This window comes from Saimiri boliviensis, chromosome X, assembly GCF_048565385.1.
Source record: "Saimiri boliviensis isolate mSaiBol1 chromosome X, mSaiBol1.pri, whole genome shotgun sequence".
NCBI lineage: Eukaryota > Metazoa > Chordata > Mammalia > Primates > Cebidae > Saimiri > Saimiri boliviensis.
The window spans coordinates 27,936,237-27,958,211 of NC_133470.1; the positions used below are offsets into that span (position 1 = coordinate 27,936,237).

Genomic DNA, 21,975 nt, shown 5'->3' on the forward strand with positions numbered 1-21,975 from the left:
AGGGTTTTAAAACTTGTTTAATTGACAGTTCTAAGCAGTTAAAACACATAATAATGAATTAAGAAGTTTAAGAATGTTTTCACAAGTAGACGAAATGTGCAGGCAATGGTAGAGGATAAGAAATGGAAACAATTAAAAATCTTATAATAATATATTGTAATTGTCAAAGCACAAATTCAGTTAGGTTCAACTATCTACGGTGCTCAAAGAAGCATGGAAGAGAAATTTACATTCATTGTGTTGGGCCAGTCCTGTATATACTTAAAATAACAACCACAACAGCAACAATAAAGCCCCAATGACACAAATTCTCTAAATTAATATTGTGTTTTAATGGGACAATATGAATGTCTTACATCCATCTCTACTTTAACATCTGGTTCCTATTTATTAGCTAACTTCCTTTTATCCATCTTTGCTCCTCACACACTATGAATAATTCTTTCAGTTATTCATACCATCTCCCTTCACATGATATAGTTAGCGAATTATCGTAGTCCACTTGTAAGCATCGCTTTGGAAAACTAAACAAATTAAATCCATTCAATCTCTCTGTGCAAATGACATCTTCAAAACCAAATTAAAAAAAAATCCATTCAATATAAGATGCAATAAAAATGTCATAAAAACTGGGCACAAAGTCAAACCAAGAAAGTTTGTACTTTTTAATTATTGTCTTCCCCAAATGGGAAGGAAAATAAAAAAATACAAGAACTTTAATTTTCGAGACCAGACTGGGAAACTGTAATTACATTAGCAACATCCAACAGTGTTATCAACACTGAGCAATTCCTCTCATCTCAACACAGCAGTCGACTCAGAAAATCACACCTTCCAGCTCATGGGATTTGTGACACTTAGTAATGCATGTGTAATTGGGTAAAAATAGTCATTACTGCACAGTTTATTTTTTTATTTGCTTCAGTATTTCTCTAAAAGAAAAAAAATACTTATGGATCTCCTGCTGCTACTTCAAGAAGGCTATAGGCAGGTTCCATTTGAAGGAGTATATAGCATGACTTTTTTCAGTTTCAGTCGTGTAAGTGCTGCCATATTCCCAACAGGAAGAAAGGATGTGAGGAAAGACGCAGGACAGATAAGAACAAGTGTGGCAGTCCCTCAATACATCCCAGGCTTCAAGCCTCATCCACATTCAGTTTAATTCATCTTCCATGTTTGTCTTTGTCCTGAAAGGAAAATATAATCATTTAATGAAAAAATTCCGAAGTGGCACTCCATTGCTTTTAGCGTACAATTGAAACTTTGTAGTTGAACTGCCACATTTTTTCAGCACCAGCAGAATCATTGGGAGTTCTTCTCCTTACAAAGCAGCAGGAGCTAGTGGAAGATTCCCAATCACTTTTTCTCGACTAGATCTCTTTGTCTCCATTTATGCTAATTTCTTGCATTCTTGTATGCTGTTTCCAGAGTGTGTTCCTAAATTATGAATCAATAATGTTCCTCCTCTGCTCAAAAACCTACTATGTCCTCTTATTGCTGATTGCTTAAAGTCTATACTTCCAGCATCCATCCAGAGAATCAATGCATTAGGAAACATAGCGCCATTCTCTTGGTAATACTTACTTTTCTCTTTTCTATGTCTTGAACCCTCTGCTTTTTTCTTGTTTGGCACCAGTGTTGTGCTTTTGTTGGTGCTGTGTTCTCTCCTTGAACTGCTTTTTCTCCTCCCTTTTGCCTACTCAGATCCCTGCCTTTCCTCTAGCCCTCATCCATCCTCGAGGCCTTCTCTATCTTCCTATAATGCAGATAAAGGCCTTCTCTGGCAGAAAGGAGCAAGGCCATACAAATGCAGAAAGGGACTTAGGGATGGGAAAGTTTACCCCTCACCTTTAATTTTATGTAGTCTAAATATATAATTGCCACATTTCATTCCATTTTTAACTCCACCTTGATGTTCCATAGCATCTTATTTTTAATTCTTTCATTTATTTTTTGAAACAGAAAATTACCACTTTCTTCCAAAGTTGTCGGTCCTCCTCTGTGTTCCGTGTCTTTGATGCTACCTTATACTCAGGATGCATAAAGCTGAAATTCCAAACACTGTCCTTCAGAATTCTTTTCTCTCCTTTGCTGCCCCATCTGGTCTCCAGGAACTATAGTTTCTAGTGTTAACATCTCCTCCTCCTCTTCACTGTTATTGCCTTAGTTGAACCTTCACCATTTCCCTGAAGATTTTCTGTAGCAGTCCCTCAATACATCCCAGGCTTCAAGCCTCATCCACATTCAGATGTTTAATTCATCTTCCATGTTTGTCTTTGTCCTGAAAGGAAAATATAATCATTTAATGAAAAAATTCCGGAGTGGCACTGCATTGCTTTTAGCGTACAATTGAAACTTTGTAGTTGAGCTGCCACATTTTTTAACTATCTTGCGTCTTTCCTCACATCCTTTCTTCCTCTTACTGTCAGTCGTATCCTTCCCCACCACTTGACCTTGAACATGACAAGGTCCTTTATGACCCACAGCATTCTCTCTGCCTGCAGTGTGTTACCCCATCCTTTCTCCTCAACATCCCCTATTCAATCATCAAAATTCCTTTTAGGTATCATCACACCTGAGAAAGTTTCCAGAACACCCAGATCTAGGTAACATTCTATTTCTCTGTGTGCATTTAATCCTGTCACTGCGCTTAAATATCAGTTTTAATGTTGGTCTGAACATCTTGAAGGCAGAGCAGCTAGCATCTAGCCCACAACCTGGCAAAATGAAGTCCTTGTAAATAATTATGGATGCATGAATAAATAGTGCGTACTCAGAAGTTTCTCTATGTGACTTTTTATTTTTAGAATTGTTCATTGGTCTACATATGTGAGGATGTTTTTCTAAGATTACAAGAACTTTGACAATCAAGGACTAGGCATCTCTAAAACTGCACTGGAATAAAAAGCCTTACACAGGAGGGAGTTTGAGAAATATCCTAGGGATCATGACAGAGAGTAAGAGGTCTAATATGTGGATGGATCAAGAGGCTACATTTACACCTTTATTCCTCCTTTCTGCTCACCCTTTAATGGATACATCTTTGGGTTATCGAGCAGAAGAGTAATCATTTCTCAGGACATCATTTTCAAGTCTAGCCAAGGGCACCCATCAACAGAGCCCATCGTCAGCTGCAGTTGACCAGAGCTCTAATTTGGCTGTTATCACTGAACTCTTGTAAGAAAGGTTGACAAAGCAGTGACCTTGTCTGTTTCACAAGATATAGAGGGCTCTCCCTCTAAACTCCCTTAAGTTTCAAGACCTTTCTTTCTTGTTAATGTCTGGGAACCATAGATGAAGTATAAATAACCACTGAGGGAGTGGTGCAATAGAGACATAATAGTAGATCAACAATCCAACAAGGCCGGAATCCTACTCTTGATGAAACTATTACTATCACAACCAGAAAATCTATTGGCACAGTGATTTCAATATCTTAAAGTTATACAGAAATTAGAATGAAAAATACAATGTAGTTCAGTAAAAGGAGTAAATATAGGAACCCAAATGCATACCAAAAGTGCATCATATTGTCAAACTAGTCCAGTTTCACGTATTGTTTTTTTTGACATTTGGTTGACATGGGGCTCAATCATGTAATAATTTGAAACAAGGTACTTCCCATGCATTTTTCTGTAGCCCACTATATTGTACTGTATCGTATAGCTCTTCCATACCAGCCAAATTGCTCCACAACTTGTTCCTAAAAAAGTCTCACATTCTGGTTGTTTCCTAGAATCTCTTCCACTCCTCATATTACCTTTTTCAGAATTATGTCCTTTCTTCAAGACCTGGTTAACTTGATAAAAAGTGTATGGTACTAGAAAGGCAAAATGACTACTGACTTTGAAGGACTTTATCCTGCAGGCAGAAAAGATCCCAAAAAGTTTGAAGGGGGGTATGTGCAATGTGATCAGAGCTTTGTTTAGAAACAGAACTCTCCTCCAAGATACTATTATCCTCAAATAGGTATTGTAGTGTCTTGGTCCATTTAGGAGAGTTAAATATAATAATTTGTGACTGTTAGGTTTTGAGTAAGTTATAGACTCACTTAAGTCATCAAACTTATGTAAGGTATAAAAATCTAAGCAATAGTAATTTTGTTCTTAAGTTTTTTTTTTATTTTCAAAGTGCTTCATGCAAGTATTATTCCAAAATAATACTATCAGGTTATGTCAAGAAGGATAACCGATGGACTCTAGATCTAAACATCAATAATACTATCATGGCAAGCACGGACTGCTCCTGATTCAAATTCTGAGTAGCATTAGACCAGTAATTAATTCATTCATTCAAAATATTTTTTTTAATTTCCTATTCCAAGCAGTGTTAGAGGCACTTGAGAAAAGATAGCAGAAAAAGCAGACCAAAATCCCTGCCCACATGGAGTTTATATTCCAGAAGGAGAAGACACACAATGAACAAAATAAAAAGTAAAAAATAGAATAGGTTAGAAAGTGATGGATGTTACCAAGGAAAATGAAATAGGAAAGTGGGATAGGATGCAGAAAGAGAGAGCTTAATGAGGAAGGCTCACTGAGAAAGTGATAGTTGGGCATAGAACTGAAGGAGGTGAGGTAACACGTCAGAAAATAAGAGTATTTATGGTAGATTGTTTGCAAAAATGGACACAAACATTGCCATTCCTATATCCATGTCCTTCTGTAGCCCCATTCACACTGATTCTAGATTTAGTCATGTGACCTACTTTGACTAGTGAGACAATAGCAATTATGATCCAAGCAGAGACTTGAGATATATTATGTGCTGTGATGTTTTCTCTCTCCCTCTCCCTCTCTCCTCCAAAATCTGTGACCACTATTATGTGAACAAGCCTGGGTTACACTGTTAGATGATGAGAAACACATTGCCAATTCATTCCCATTGCCCTATCAACATCAAACCACTGCTGTCCTAATATAAAAGCATTCATCGATCATATATAAACAAATGGACATCAATGTGTGCCAATAAAATTTTACTTACAGAAAGAGGTAGCACACCAGATTTGGCTAGTAGCCTGTAGTTTGCTGACTGCAGTCCTGGACCTTTCAGCCTCAGCCAAACTGGTTGATGAGAACTATCCAGTCAACCCAGAGAATCATGAGAAGTAATAATTAATTGTTGTTTTACTCCATTATGTTTTAGATTGCTTTTCTATACAACAAAACTGCTACCATGTTCCAGACAGAGGAAACCACATAGAAAAATCCTAAGAAGGTAGTAGTCTTGAGGTACTTTACTAATGATAAATAGAGCAATATTGCTGGAGCCAAGTGAACAAGGAGGGCAGTAGAAGGAAATAAGGGCAGAAGAAACAGGATGGGGGGGGCATGGGGTAGGCCCAATGTATGAGGACCATTGTGACAGAGAGTGACATGATTCGACTTCTGTTTTGACTTCTGTTTTTAAAGCTCAGTCTGGCTGCTATATTGAAAATAGTCTGTATAGTACCAGGGAAAAACCAGGGAGATCAATTAAGAGCCTGTGGTGATAGCCTGGGTGGGAAGTGGTGGTAGATTGAATATGGGTGGTAGCAATGGAGGTTGTGACAAGGGGTCAGAATCTGGGTACATATTGCTTAAGATTAATTGATAATTTGGATGTCAGATACATGAGAAAGAGAGGAATTAAAGATGACTTTGTGGCTTTTGTTGTGAAAAATTGGAAATTGCTATTAATTTGAGATGAAGAAGGTTTGTGGAAAAATACGAGAAATTCTATGTGGTACATTTCTACCCACCCCCCCCCATGATTTGATGTAACATCTTTGGGAAAATATAGTCAATTACATTAATTTTTAATTAAAAAAACCCACAGTTTATTTAAAAGTCATAATACCATAGAGGTATAGTATATGTGCATATATATGTATATACTTTGTTTATATTTACATACCATTAAAAATGACAAACTTTGCCCCTACTTGTACTTCTCTTCTAATCATGATTCCCAAAGAAAACCTCTTTTAGATGTTTTTTCTGGAAGTTATCTTCACAAATCTATATAATATGCTTGTTCTGTTATACACTGATTTGTCTGTTTTAGACATTTTCCTTTCTGGGTTTTTTCATTCTTTTGTCTTTTTTATTTTAAAATAATTACTTGAAAAATAAGGATTGCATATATTCAAGGTGTATGATGTGGTGAATTGATATTACATATGCATTGTGTAATAATGACCACGATCAAATTACTTTACACATCCATCACTACCCATGCTATATGTTAGATTCCCAGAACTTGTTCATCTTAAAAGTGAAAGTGTGGGCTGGGCGCGGTGGCTCACGCCTATAATCCCAGCACTTTGGGAGGCCGAGACGGGTGGATCACGAGGTCAAGAGATCGAGACCATCCTGGTCAACATGGTGAAACCCCGTCTCTACTAAAAATACAAAAAATTAGCTGGGCATGGTGGTGCGTGCCTGTAATCCCAGCTACCCAGGAGGCTGAGGCAGGAGAATTGCCTGAACCCAGGAGGCGGAGGTTGCAGTGAGCCGAGATCGTGCCATTGCACTCCAGCCTGGGTAACAAGAGCGAAACTCTGCCTCAAAAAAAAAAAAAAAAAAAAAAAAAAAAAGTGAAAGTGCGTACCCTTGGATCAAGATCTTTGTGGCACATTAATTTTAAGATGTCTAGTAGTAGATATTCAAGTAGGTATTAATTTTAAGATGTCTAGTAGTAGATATTCAAGTAGGTATTATATATATGGGTCTGGAGTTCAGGAGAGATAAGCAGACTAGAGATATAAATTTGGAATACTCAACACATACAGCACATCTTAAATCCATGAGTTTGATAAGATCACCAAAGGAGTACATTATGCAGTGGAGATAGAAAAGTATAAATGCCCATCAGTGGATAAAGAAAATGTGGTACATATACACAATGGAATACTATTCAGCCATAAAAAGAATGAAATCCTGTCATTTGCAACAACATGGATGAAACTGGAGGACATTATGGTAAGTGAAATAAGCCAGGTATAGAAAGATAAATATTGCATGATCTCATTCATGTGGTAGCTTAAAAAAACAAACAACAACAAAACAAAACAAAAAAAAAAAAACTTGGTCTCATAGAAATAGAGAGTATAATAGTTACCAGATACCAGAGGCTGGAGTTGTTAGGGAGTAAAGGAGACCGGAGGATGTTGGTCCATAATTACATTTAGATAGAAAAAATAAACTGCAAGAGATTTATTGTATAGCAAAATGTCTAGTTAATGATGATATGTTGTACTATTAAAAATGTAAAGAGCAGATGTTATCTGCTATCACCACAAAAAATGATAAGTATGTGAAGTAATACGTTTGTTAATTAGCTAGATATAGCCATTCTACAAAGCATATATACTTCAAAATGTCATGTTGTGCATGATAAAAGCATACAGTGTCATCTGTCTACTAAAAATGTGTATATAAGGCTAGGTGTGGTGGCTCACACCTGTAATCTCAGTACTTTGGGCGGCCAAGATGGGCAGGTCACTTGAGGTCAGGAGCTAGAGACCAGCCTGGCCAACATGGTAAAACCCTATGCCTACTAAAAATACAAAAATTAGCCAGGCGTGGTGGTGCACGCCCATAGTCCCAGCTACTGGGGAGGCTGGGCTAGAAGGATCACTTGAATCCAAGAGGCGGAGGTTGCAGTGTGTCAAGATTGCACCACTGCACTCTAGCCTGGGTGACAGAGGGAGACCTTGTCTCAACAAAAAAAAAGTATATAAATAACTGAGCCTTGGGACATTCCAACACTAAGATGTCAGGAAGATGAGAAGAATGGAGGAACATTAGGCAGACCTGAGAAAGACATCAGAGGGATAGAAATAAAACTGGGAGAGTGAAATATCCTGAAGGTCACCTCAATAAAGTGTTCAGGTAAGGCTGGGCATGGTAGTTCACACCTGTAGTCCCTTTGGGAGGGTGAGGTGGGAGGATTGCTTGAGCCTGGGAGGTTGATGCTACAGTGAGGTGAGATGGTGTCGTGTCTGGGTGACAGAGTGAGACCCTATCTCCAAAAAAAAAAAAAAAAAAAAAAAAAGTGTTCAAGTAAGATGAGAACTAACAATTAACCTTTGTATTTATCAGTGTGGAGAAAATTGGAGTCTAGGACAAAGAGAATTTTTATGGAGTTATGGACATGAATACCTAATGGGCATGGGTTTAAGAGGAGTTGGAATGAGAGAAAATGGGCACTGTGAATACAGAGAGCACTTTAAGGAGTTTAGCATGAAGATTAGTTCAGAGGGGTATTAGAGTAATATTTTAGGATAGGGTTAAAAAGAATCCTGTTTTTGTTTTTTTGTTTTTCTCTCTAAAGAGAATGGTCCAAGGAGAGAGAAAATGATGATGCCGAAAAAGGAGTGAGGCCGTCGTAGAGCAAGCAACCCATTCAAGCCACCAGATGGCTGTATCAGTGCAAATGACTTCAGATGAGAAACAGAAGCAATGTCCTTAGGTAGACAAGAGGAACTCTAGGGCAAAAATTGAGAGGTTAGACTTAGATAGGGGCCTACAGGTTTCATCGAGTAACAGGAGAGGAGGTAGAGTAAATATATCCAGATGTTGGTGGGTGGGAAGGTATGGTGGTAGGTGAAAGTCTGTGGAAATTCATAGAGTTTCAACTTCTTTTCAATGAAAATAAAATGCAAGGTTACTAGTTGAGAGTGAGGAGGGTTTGGGAGAAGGTGCAAGTGGTTAGAGGTTGGGAGAAGTAGTAGATTGTTCCGGTAGTAACTCACAGTGCATCAGTCCTTTTTACTCCTCTCCCATACTGATTCTCAGCTTAACCATGTAATTTGCTTTAGCTAATAGGACGTTAGCAGATATGATGTAACCAGAGGAATATAAAATGCTCATCTCTGGGAACTCTCCAACCAGCATTTGAGGAAACCCAAGCTGACAACCTGGAGACATGTTACCTAGCCAACAGCAAGCACCCTTTGCCATCTTAGACCAGTTAGCCCCATTTGAATCATCAGGTAACCACAGCCACACGGTTGATAACAGGTAGATACAAATCTAGTAGATCAACTACCCAACATTCAAACCCACAAAATTATTGACCCACAAAATCATGAGCAAATAAAATGATTACTGCTTTAAACTACAGGACAAGTATCTCTTATCCAAAATGCTTGGAACAAGCAATGTTTCATATATCTGAAATGCTCCAGTGAGCATTTCATTTGAGTGTCATGTCAGTGCTCAACAAGTTTCAAATTTTGGAGTGTTTCAGATTTTGAATTTTCAGATTTTGGATGCTCAATCTGTACTATGTATTCGGATGGCAGGCTAACCAATACAGAGGAGAATGTATGAATGATGAACAGGGAGAGTAGGAGAGTAAATGGAATAGGAAAATATGTTGGCAGCACGAAAGGCCCACTTATGAGTCATACTCATTAAGTGTGTTCAGTCAGAATGGCTGGGTGTTTCTCCAGCCACGTTCAGCTGTGTGGGTGCAGGTGTGCTATAGGAACAAAATATATTTAATCAGGTTAGGGATTTTGCCAAACAAGTACAACAAAGCAGGTCAGGTGAGGTGGAAATGTGTGAAAGAAATGATAATCATCATTTACTATGGGATTTAACTTGAGCAAATAGAGGAGCTCAAGACTTCAGGCACAGCAAAAATGTTGTGGACCAATTGATTGGGTTCCCCAGGGGGACTATAGAATTTTGAGCATCAGGACTCTAGAGAGAATGAACTAGGACTCCAGAGATAATGAACTACAGAAAGAGGAGGTGGTGTTCAGAGGGTCTGATGCATAAGATAGAGATTATGGAAACACTGCAGTTATCCCAAGTGACAAGGTCTATGATATGACCATAGCAGCGAGCGGCTGAGTAGACTGGAGAATGAGATCATGAGAACAGATCAAGGGACTAAAAGGCCAGGTTGTGGATGGATCATCTATATGGATATTGAAATGACCAGGAATTAGAACACAGCAGATATTAAAGATTACCATTAGCCAGGAGCTAAGATCATCAACAAATATGGGGTTGGAGTCTCTAGAAAATAACAAGAAAGGATGGAGGGGAGCATAATATCATGGCATTCGATTCTAAACTGGAGATTTTAAGGGAGGAGAAACAGGAGCAAGAATGACATGGAAACATCAACAAGGAAAAGAGGGTTTCCAACCTTACCTTCAGGCCCAGTGATACTGTAGAGAGGATGATCATCACTGGAGAGGGTGCACTGGAAGCAATGTCCTTAGGAGAATTCTAGATTGAGTTTAAAACAAGAAGGTGAAAGGTCTGTTCAAAAGAGAAGTTGATAACCTGGTAATGGATCATGAGTTCCAAATAGCACAGGGAAGCATTTCAAAAGCTGGGGAGAGGTAAGAGAAGGGACAGAAAAGGGGAGGTGCATATTTTTATGGGAATTACAGCATGGAGGGTGAGGTATGTCTTGGGAAACTTTGTATAAAGGGGAGTGGCTTTTGTAGTGATGGATATAAGCAAAAAAATAAAAGGCAATATGAGATGAGGATTTTGACTGCAAGGCAGACAGTGATGGTGAGGCTGACAGTTTGGGGTGGTTGAAGAGTGTCTGGGGACCCCTCCTCACATGTACCTATGATGTGGAGATTTGGGTAGAGGTTGCCCTATTTTGTTAGTTGAATAGTGAAATGTGTGAATACTATGCTGTATAACCTTGCCATTGTTCCTAATTCTGTTCTGACACACATGCATCCCCTGGGAAAGATTCTCTGGTTAAGGTAAATTGGCATTTTCTAAACTTCAGGGGTTGCCAGTAAACTTCCTTCTCCAAACTTCTGACAAAAGCAGTGAACAGTTTTTCAAGGGAGGTAAGAGCTTCCAGAACTGAGTCTGATGTTCTTTCTCTGAAAGGAAGGATACGAGCCCTGCATTTCTTTGATGTTGCTCTAAAACACTTATGCTGGCACCACCGGCGGCTTTGATGTTCTTCTAGCACTCTGACATCCTGATATCTGGGCTTGTATTCTTCTGAAGCAGCAAATTAAAACAATAGTCAAACTCCAGTTTAAAAACAAGAAGGACAGCGAGGCCTAATTCAGAATTTTTTGATGTCACATGCCTGATTAGAGAGAACGCTTTTCCTGCATCTTCAAGCAGAGTCATTAGTTTCACATTTTCGCATTCATCCCAAGTGTCTGTCACTGGGCACCCTCATTATCCCAGGAGATCTCCAGCAAGGGATTTGACAACCCGCTTCTGAAGCCCCAATCTAAATGTGCTGCTTTCTCTGAATGGCCTTTTAGTCCAACATAAAAACTATACCATTAATTTTAATATGAGCCCTTCTTCCATATCTCCCTTTTATCATCTCACCTTGAGTTACACTTCTTTCCTTCATGCCAGATGAACCCTCTCTCTCACCTTCCTCCTCAATTCTCACAAGTCCTGATGTGGAAGTCTGTCTCTTACTTTTTTCACCTCCACATCTGTCTGGCCAACTCTTCCTCTCTCACAAGTTTCAGCCAAGCTAAGCATCTTTTATAGAATGATCCACACCTCCGCTTTTTGATCCATACACCTTCACTTTACCTTATGTTTTCCATACACATTCACAGACTTGAAGAGTGAGTGGAGGAAAAAGCAAATCATTTTCTCGATATTAAGGTTGCTTTATTCAATGTGGGTTTCTCACATTTTTTAATAAGGGAAATCCAGACAGAGCCTGCATTTCTGCCAACCTTAATAACTTTATGGGTTGGACCATAATGATTATAATTATTTTTGGACTCTCCATCGTCCTGCCGCTTTCAAGTCTTCACTTCTCTCCCTAACATCATAGATAAGTGTGGCATTTTCCTTTTCTCTCAAACTTCTTTTCCTGGAGCTATCACTTACAGGGAGATCATTCTCCCTCTTGGACCAGGAAGAGATCAGGTTAGGTACAGTGTGTTTTCCTGATTTGTTCAGGGGAAAACTCCCCTTCCTCTTCTTCAGCAAACTCCTTCCTTATGACATCTTCATTTTCAATAAGATGTCAGTTGACAGATAATAGTGAAACTCGTGTGCGGGATTTACTGCAAATATCAGAGGGCCCTGAAATCCAGTTATTTTGATGCATTAAAGCCCTCACCCAATGTTCTTGAGTCTGCTGTTAATTGTCGTATCAGGAATCCTGCCCTATTTTGGCAGCATTGAATTCTACGCAAGCAACTCTTCTACATCAAAGGACTTCATTTTAGATTAACTCTAAGCAAGGAAGTTTGTCAAGACCCTCCAGAGTAGGAACAGACCCCAGACACCTGAGGCCTCCAGTTTTCATTTTTACCTTTTCTAGCAGATTCTTTTTTCCCAGTAGGTTTCTCTTGGGAATCTTTTAATGGAGAAGTGGAGGTTGTCTGTGATCAGAGGAAATTCTGTTTAGGACCCTTTCAGAACGAATTGTGAGAGAAGGTAGCTCAGTTGTTTGGTTGTGACGTCTACAGCTTGTCTTCACCAGGGAACATATGGTGGTTCTCCTTTCTAAGAGCTGGGATGAGCTTTTTACTACTTAATGGTCCCTGGAGTCATTGGCCCTGAGCCATTCCTTGATCTGCTTTCCTAATGGGCAAGACCATATTTGTCTGAGGAAACTTAATTTTAATAACTGATTAATACTGTATTTTCAGGTAGGTCCCACATTTCACCAATCCTATGCTGCTTCCTGTTTTTTTCTCATAATAGATATGCAATGTATTTCCACAAGGTTTCTTGACACTTCTTGCTTCCACATCTATACCTGCTATATACATGCTTTCACTTTCCATGTATTCTCAACCTACGGAGTTTACCACATACTCCTACTTCTCTTTCTTCAAGGGCCTCTTGCACTTAATAATCCACTACATGTATCAGACTCAAAACAAAGGTGAGAGGACTAGTCAGATATGCTCCTTTTTAGGAAGACTGTGTTTCTGTCTTTTCCAGATCACAGAGGCAAATGATTTCTTAGGGGAAATAGAAACTGAGGAATCATGGTTCTTAAAGAAAATGGGGTCATGACAATTTTTATTGTGAACTGGATATGTCCCTGAGAGGGCTTCTAGATGATTTTCAGGATAGCTTACCAAAATTCTAGAAAGCAGAGCCATGACAGAAACCACATCAACAATGCCCTACAAAAGATTCATGGCACCTGCCAGGACAGTTTATGCCTGAAGAACAGATTAGAATATGTTTGCATAGGAAAATGTTGATTACAATTTAAGAATACTCAATTCTGCAATAGATAAGAAAAATAAGGGGGATAAGTGAAACTAAGTGTAGATAATTCTTGTGAAACAAATTAGACATGGATAAAGTAGGCAGAATATATGTGTGCTGAATACGAAGGGATAGAAAGAACTGGTAGAAACCAAATATTCATGACAGTTGGCACATCCTTAGATCTCCTGCCCATTGGTAATAGTTACCTGCTCCCATATGACCTCTCTCTCAAACACTGAATTAAAACACCTGCTTAGCAGGTGACCAGTGAGTTACAGTTGTGCCCAGGAGCGTTTGCCCCTGGGTCTGTCTGTTAGAGCAGACATGTGTTGACTTTAGCTGTCTTCATTGCTGGTCTTCATAAACATACAGTCAGTGGGCAAAGCTAAAGCAAAAAACAGAGAGTAGACATTTTCTGACATGGCATTTAGGCCGCATCGCCCTTCCATCCTGCTAGCATCCTCTCTTCTCCTCACTTTCCTTTTTGCTTATTTCTCACTGTATATTCCAAATCATTTAATAAGCAATGTGAAGTGAGGGTCTTCATTTGATCTATGAGCCTACTGGTTTGTGATTCCCTGTACATCCTGTCTGGCAGTGTATTTGAAGGCTACAGAAATATCAAGGTAATTTCCAGGCATGACAAGGAGTGACCAAAAATTAAAGAAACTGACACTTTGGCCAAAAAGGGGATGAGAAACTGACAGAGACACTTGCAAACCAAACTATAATGTGAGCTCTTCTAACTCCTAAGCAACAAAGGCAAAGAGACCAAGGACCCAGTTGTAACATCCCAAATACAACGAGAGGCCCACAGACAGAAGGGCCCATCAACCCAAAGGGTCAGCCTTTTTCTGGGGCTAAGGATGTATAAGAAGTTGCTGACTCCTTCACTCACCATGGTACCTGGGACAGAAAGTCTAAGTATAGCAAGAAAAAAGTGAGTGACTGCAGGGCCCAGCAGGTAATTTAAATCAATAAAAAGGTATTTTATTGCCACAGTATACTTTGGGCTACCTAAGTTACATTGCTTAAATGGCATGTACTGTGGTGAATTACAGAATATGTATGCTTTAAGGTGGCAGCTGAAACTCAGTTCCATATGAAGGTTCCCATGGGAACAGGGCCCATTGTGGCCAGATAGTATTTTCAAAAGGAGCCAGAAATACATAATTTTATGAGAACTTTCCCAATTAAAAGTTCATTATCCACAAAACAAGTTATAGCAAACATAAGAAGATAGAAGTTATATCAAGTATCTTTTCTGACAGCAATGATATAAAACTAGACTTAAATAACAAGAAGAACTTTGGAAACTTTACAAGTACACAGAAAGTAAAGTTTCAGTATACAAAAATCAACATACAAAAATCAGTAGTGTTTCCATCTGCTAGTAGTGAACTATCTAAAGAGAAATCAAGAAAACAATCCCATTTACAATAGCTAAAAACAAGACAGCTAGGAATAAATTTAACCATGTAATTGAAAGATTACTGCAAACTCTAAAACACTGATAAAAGTAATTGAAGAGGACACAAATAAAAAGATATTTCATGTTCATGGATTGGAAGGACTATTATTGCTGAAATGTTTATACTACCCAAAGTGATCTACAGATTCAGTGTAATCCCTGTCAAAAAACCAATAACATTCTTTACAGAAGTAGAAAAAATATCTTAAAAATCTGTATGGAACCAGAAAAGACCCCTGGATAGCCAAACCAGTTGTGAGCAAAAAAAAAAAAAAAAAAAAAAAAAAAAAAAAAAATGCTAAAAAAAAAATACCTCCCCTACACAAAAACAACAAAAATGAAAGCAAACCAACCAACCAAACAAACAAACAAAAAATCCAAAAAACAAAACCCAAAAAACAAACAAAAAAAACCTAATCACTAATCATCAGGAAAATGCAAGTCAAAACCCCAGTGAGATATTAACTCACTCCAGTTAAAATGACTATTCTCAAAAAGACAAAAGATAACAAGTGTTAAGGATGTGGAGAAAAGGGAAATTTTGTGTATTGTTGGTAGGTATGTAAATTAGTACAGCCATGATGGAAAACAGTGGAAGGTTCCTCAAAAAAATTAAGAATAGAATTTCCATATAATTCAGCGATAGTACTACTGGGTATATATCTAAAGGAAATGAACTAGTATGTCAGAGAGTTATCTGTGCTCTCCTGTTCATTGCAGCATATTCAGAATAGCCAGGATATGGAATTAACCTAAGTATCCAATGACAGATGAATGGATAAAGAAAATGTGGTATATACACACAATAGAAAACTACTCAGCCACAGGAACAATGAAATCCTGTCATTTGCAACAGCATAGGTGAACCTGGAGGACATTATGTTAAGTGAAATAAGTCAGGGACAGAAATACAAATGCTGTATGTTCTCATGCATGTGGAATCTTAAAAAGTTGATCTCATAGAAACAGTAAGGAGGTAGTGGTTGACAGAGACTGGAGACAGCAGGAGAAAAAGGAGATGGGAAGTTAGAATTAGAAAGGAAGAATTAGTTGTGGTGTCTTATTGCACAGTAGGGAGACTGTAGTCAATGATAAGGTATTGCATATCTCAAAATAGCTAGAAGAGAAGATGAATGTTCTCATCACAAATAATTCATAAATGTTTGAGATGATGGATATGTAATTATCCTGATTTGATCATTACACAAAGTATATGCATATCCAAACATATTGTACCCCATATACACAATTATGTGCCAATTAAAATTTAAAAAGTTTTAATTCATTGGCTTGTTAAGATGTTTGTTACTAAATATGATTTATCTAATAAAAGGGACAAGGACTCTGGAAATGGTTAATTCTAAAGCTGGGGCAGGGAAAATGCATCATGAGTCTAGAGCATATTGTAGTGCTAGAAAGTAAGGAAACGCTGCACACATACCCACAGAAGGTGAGACTATGTCAAAGGAACACAGGAGCCAACTGAAAGATCTCCAACTGGCCAAATATGCAACAGTTTGAGGAACAAAATTAATAACGTAGTTCTGGATTATAACACAAAGTACTAAATAAATATCTATGAATCCATAGTGAGATAAATAAATAATTGAATAAATCAGAGAGAAGATATAAATCTTTCTTACAGAAGAATTCCAAATATTATAGGTAAGTACTCTGTCCATCCAGGCAGTGCTCTTCCTCCTATCCTTTTGAGGGTGAACTGGACTTGACTCACTTTAAAGAACAGAGTTCAGAAAGATGAAAAATAGCAACTTTAAGTGGAGAAAACTCGCCATTACCACTCTAACCAAGCGATGAAGATTAACACTGCCAACGATAAGTCATGTTCATGTCATGTAGCCTGAAAGATATGATGTGATGAGAAATACACTCCAGAGGTGAAGTGGTATTTTTCCCCAAAACACAGAATCTCAGTCTAATCATGAGAGCAGTACCTGACAAATCCAAATTGAGAAACATTCCACAAAATACATGATCAGTAGTAGCCTTCAAAGCTGTGAAGGCTGTGAATCATAAGGAAAGACTGAGACAGAGGACACCAAGAAGGCATGACAATTAAATGCAATGTAGAAACCTGGATTGGAACTTGGAACAGGAAAAGAACATCAGTGAAAAAACTTGTGAAATCTGAATGCAGTGTGAGGTTTAGTTAATAGCAATGTGCCAATTTTAATTTATGTTTGACAAGTATACCATGGGTTCTGTAAGATGTTAACATTACAGCAAACTGGGGAACAGATATGCAGAAATTGTACATCTTTGCAATTTAAATGGAAATTTTTAAATTATTCCAAAATAAAAAGTTTATTAAAAAATCATTAGCCCAAGCAAAACACGTCTGTAGATGAATCTGGCCTGGGGCCTTCTGTTCGATCCTTTGGTTTAGAAGGAAAATAAATGTTCCCATGACATTGTCCCCCTGAATCACCAGAGATCACAGTAAGCAACTAGCCCTTAACTCAAAGAACAATCCTCCATTACACTTATGTACAGTCTTTTCCTTGCTTCCAATAAATGACCTGATCTTCTCTCACTCCTACATATATGTATGTTTTGTCTTTCTCCTTCCTGATATGCTAGTGTAATCGTTGGAGCTGTAATAGCTATGTGGATCATGAAACCACATCTGGACTGGAAGCCCTGTTCAGTGGAACAATAAGATAATGTATTTTATCTAATGAAACACAATTTAAGGCACACCATTATTCTATGTACCACAAACAAAGCAAGTACTACCAGTTAAATTAGAACACAGTGTTTTCTTATCCCTTAGATTTTTAAATTTACAGTTACTGGAAAATCTCTTTTCCACTTATTTAAGCACAGACTTTTGTTATTGAATCATTCTTATGTGTACACATAAAAAGGAAACTATGTGCTAAATAAATTGTTTCAAGTACTGCTAGAACTTCAGATTCAAATTTCAACACTTCTGAATCACTTCTGTACTCAGAAACATTGATATCTCTTAATATCATCTTCTGTGCCATCAAGCATGTTGGTAATGCAGTATTTTTTAAAAGGGTACACATCTACTATCTCCAGGATTTTTTGACAGCCAATGATACCACTTTGTTTAGTTTTGCAGCGCATCCTCAGGCAATGACAGGTATGGCCAACAGTGATGATAAGATACATCCCAATTTCAAATATGTTAAAATGTAAAGAAAACAACGTGCCTCTTGAAATCTGTGAAATCTGATTGAAAGCTCTTCCATGTATAAAAGAAGTATGGGAGAAAACAGTTCAGTTTTCTGAATACTTCTTTTACATATGTATACTTCTTTTATAATATGTATACTTGTTTTATACATGAAAAGGAAAACCTATCTTTTATAAGACTCTGCTTTTCTGGTCTTTGTTACTACTCATAACCTAACCCAAACCAAGCAGTCACAGGATTCCTAAAAATACGATAGCTGTTAGTACTTTCCTTTCTTACTGTACCTCATCCCATTCCTACAGCTCCCCTGACTAGTGAATCAAGGTGTACATTTCTTTCCTTTTACCTTCTAGGTGTCCTCACACTTTGCTAATATGGTTTCTCTCATTTCACCTTTCCCTTCAGCTTTCCTGAGGCAAATTCTCCATCAATATCTCTCTGAAACTGAACTGAGGACTGCAATTAAAACAACAATAACAGCTACATCAAATTGTTATTTTAAAATCTGAAGCATAGTATCACTTTCAAGGTTACAGATAATGCTTTCCTCTACTAAATACTTGATTAGATACGTCTCTCAGGCTTGTGCAAAGAAACTGTAATTGCTGGTAAATGAAAAGGAAAATGAGAATTTAAAAATCAGAAATGTAGAGCAGATTTCCAGAGTAGAGAAGATTCAGGAGAAATTAATGGGTGCTTTGTACTGCTTGTCACACACATTTCTAAGAAAAAAAATACTTTTCCTTTTTCTGGAAAATGAAGTACAAGTTGTCAGTGACAACCATCTATTAAGAAATTTCCTTTGTGATAAAGTGAGGGTTTTCCCCCCAGTGGTAAATTATTCAACACAGTTAATTTGAATCTGTGTTTGAGCCTGAGATAACGTTATCAATTTTACCATTTTCCCTCAGTCTGTCCCAATACTATCATCATCTGAGACTTTGGTGCCCATAGCAGCAGCCGCTCTTTCGGCCATCACTCCCTCAAGCAACAGAGCACAATGAATGACTGACAAGCATCAGTTATATGTCTCAGGGTGGTATTTTGCAGGGCTGGAAGACTGAGGCACAACTCACTCGTTAGTATTAAAAGTCAGGCTATCAAAGGATTAGGAAGGCTGTGTGTATGTGGGAATGTGGCCCACCTGTAAGAAGTTTGCTCGCTCCTTTTAAGAGGAAGGCGGCAAGGGAGGGTGAGAAAATGAGACTTGCAGCAACGGACAAGGTCAAGACGTTGAAAAGTGCTAGTGGGGCCTGCTTGGTCTAAATGTCTCTTAGGTTTTCCACCGTTGCCCCACATATTCAAAAGACTGTGGACCCTAAAACTGAACCAAAAGGAGGGGATTTAGAACATTCATGTTTTTCTTGCAGTGGAACAAGAATAGAGACAATTAAGCTGCCGCTTTACCTAGACTTCCCAGCCAGGGATCCTGAAAGAAAAGCTGTGAAATATGACACTACAAATAGTGGCATGTGATAGGTGCTGAGTGTAATCACAATTCTCTCTGAGTCTTGTAGGTGAGGAAATCCTGCCTTTTCAGGTAAAATAAAAGGATGTAGTTCTAAGTGGACTTCTCTGCATTATCCTGGGGTCTCTCTGAATCACAGGAAATGGAAAAATGGGGTGAAGAGGGGACCCTGTGGCCAAGAGGAAACCAATCTGGTGTCAGCTGTAGATTTCAGTAAAGAGACCACAACAGGCAATATGGAGACGATAGTACACTACACATGGTAAGTAGACTGGGTTTCTCTGTCCAGGCTTTGAGATAAGTGAGATTTGCAGATAGAGCATGTGTGTTTTGTAGCCACCCCCATTTATCTGTTGTGCTTGAAGAGAAGCCACTCACAGTAAAGACATGTAGAGAGATGGATGGTGCACTGTTTGGGGATTTCCAGCCCTAAGGCCTTCCTAGGTATTCAGTGCCAACTCAGGCAACAGCGTTACTGTCTGTTTTGTGGAGAGAACCTGAACAGAGGGATGCAGGTGTACAGGTGTTGGCTGCCTTCCTGTAAGGTGCCCTCCTACTTCATATAGTCTGTTGCTTATTCTGAAGGCCTCTTTCATATAAGAAGGATTTTGGCAGAGGTTGAGAAGCTGTCCCCACCCTAGACTGGAAGGCACACCTGTAATTAGGAGAGAGACTACAGTGATCGGGGCTGTCTTTAAGAGTGTTGGGAGATTTCCCTCCCAGGGCTGGTTATTTGGCTAGATTCCCAGCCTACCCACACAACCTTCTTTAACCCGTTGATACACTTGCAGGGTAACAGAAAGAAAAAGGAACATGGCATCAGATCAAAGTTTATGTCCAAATTCCACAACTTCTTGCCTGTATGGCCCCCCTTTTTGTCACTAGTAAAGAGACGATACTTGTCCGTCCTTCTTCCTGAGATTCTTGTAAAAACAAAAGTACGATAATGTAAACAAAAAGACTTGGACTTGCAAAGTGCCATTTTAGTTTGTCAGCCCCTTGGCTATGGGGAAGCCAGCTTAGGGCTCCCATGATAACTGTCCCCTAGGGTGAGCTTGCCAAAGAGGAATCCTGCCATGCCGTCACCCAGAGCCCTCACTTGCTACTCAGAATCAACAAACGTTAACACTGGCATATTTTAGTAACCAAAGTTTTCATGTAAATTTGAACACCCCTTTGTTTATTTTAATCTGTGCCCAATCCCATTCTCTTCACTTCTTCCCCAGATGCAACTGCTATGATGAATTCTGGACCATGTTTTACACTTTATCATGCGCATACACCCCACAGTCACCAGGGCCCAAGACTGCCAGTCCCACCCCATGCCACACCACATACCGGGATAGTTTACAAAGGGAAGACGACTGTGTTTTCCAGAGGCCCACAGAATACCATTCCCCTATACCCTTGCAGATCCTGAGCTGCATGCAGATGGAGCAGGGGTGGGTGGTGGTTGGAGAGACTGCTGGATACCTACTTTAAAGTTGCATGGGGATGTGCCCGGATTCCTAAAAGGTGAGAGTTGCAGGCACACATCAACTGGACACCTGTATTGCTTTGAGAACCAGATAACTTTATTGCTAACAATAGTAAAACCGAGGAAAAACTGAAGAGAACATTGTCCAAGGGTGGCATTCAGGTCTGGCCTGAAGGCCCGACCTAGGGAAGGTACCCCATGGCTGTGGGGCTCTTCTGGGCTCAGGTGTCTCTGACACGGCCGCTCAGGGTGAGCTTGTCGAACAGGTACTCAGCCAGGCCACCTTCCGGGGAACATATCTTACGCAGGTTGCTCACGTAGTCAGCCAGCTCTTTGATGGCCTTGACTTGCTCGTGCAGGTAGTGGCTCTCCAGGAAGTCGCACAGCTGAGAATCACCCTTCTCGGTGGCCAGTTGGTACAGCTCCAGCAGGCTCTGGTTGATGGTCTTTTCTAGATTGAAGGCGCACTCCATGGCCTTGAGCCCGCTCTCCCAGCCTTGGCGCTCTGGCTTCGTGATGTCGTGAAGGCAGATGAAGCCGCCACGCTCTTTCTGCAGCCTCACCAGCTTCTGGGCACACTCTATCTTGTCATCTGACAGGCACAGGAAGTAACGGTGGAAGTTCTTCAGGGCCACGTCGTCCTGGTTGAAGTAGACAGCCATGGACAGGTACACGTAGGAGGCGTAGAGCTCCAGCTTGATGTGGCTGTTGACGGCATCCTCGCAGTTGTTGTCATAGTTCGGGAGTACTTGCGGAGGTGGGCCGGTGGCCATGGTGAGTGGCACGGGTGCAGCGAGCACACGGGCGAAGTCGGTGTGGTAGCAAGGGCAGCGGCAGAGTCGGCAGCAAATGGCGGATGGTGACTAGCGAGTGCGTCACAGAACCGGAAGTGATGGAACCGGAAGTGGGCAGTGGCAACCCTTAGGCACGCACACGCTCTGTCGGTGGGGGGAGGGGTGCGGCGCACGAGCACTGAGTTCTCTCTGAAATCTATGGTATTTGGCGCTGAACATTTCAAGACCATCTTTAACAAATAACTGCTCTAGGCCGGGGATAGTGGCACATGTCTGTAATCCCAGCGCTTTGGGAGGCCAAGGTGGGCAGATCATGAGGTCGACAGACCGAGACCATCCTGGCCAACATGGTGAAACCCCATCTCTACTAAAAATAAAAAAATTGCTG

General features: G+C 39.6%; 1 protein-coding gene across 1 annotated transcript; it reads right to left on the reverse strand.

Moving 5' to 3' along the window:
• Nucleotides 1-21,014: 21,014 nt before the first annotated feature.
• On the reverse strand, nucleotides 21,015-21,566 carry FTHL17 (ferritin heavy chain like 17). The gene has a single exon (XM_003924065.1). The coding sequence runs from the start codon at nucleotides 21,564-21,566 to the stop codon at nucleotides 21,015-21,017; it is 552 nt and encodes a 183-aa protein (XP_003924114.1).
• Between the last annotated feature and the right edge of the window lie 409 nt (nucleotides 21,567-21,975).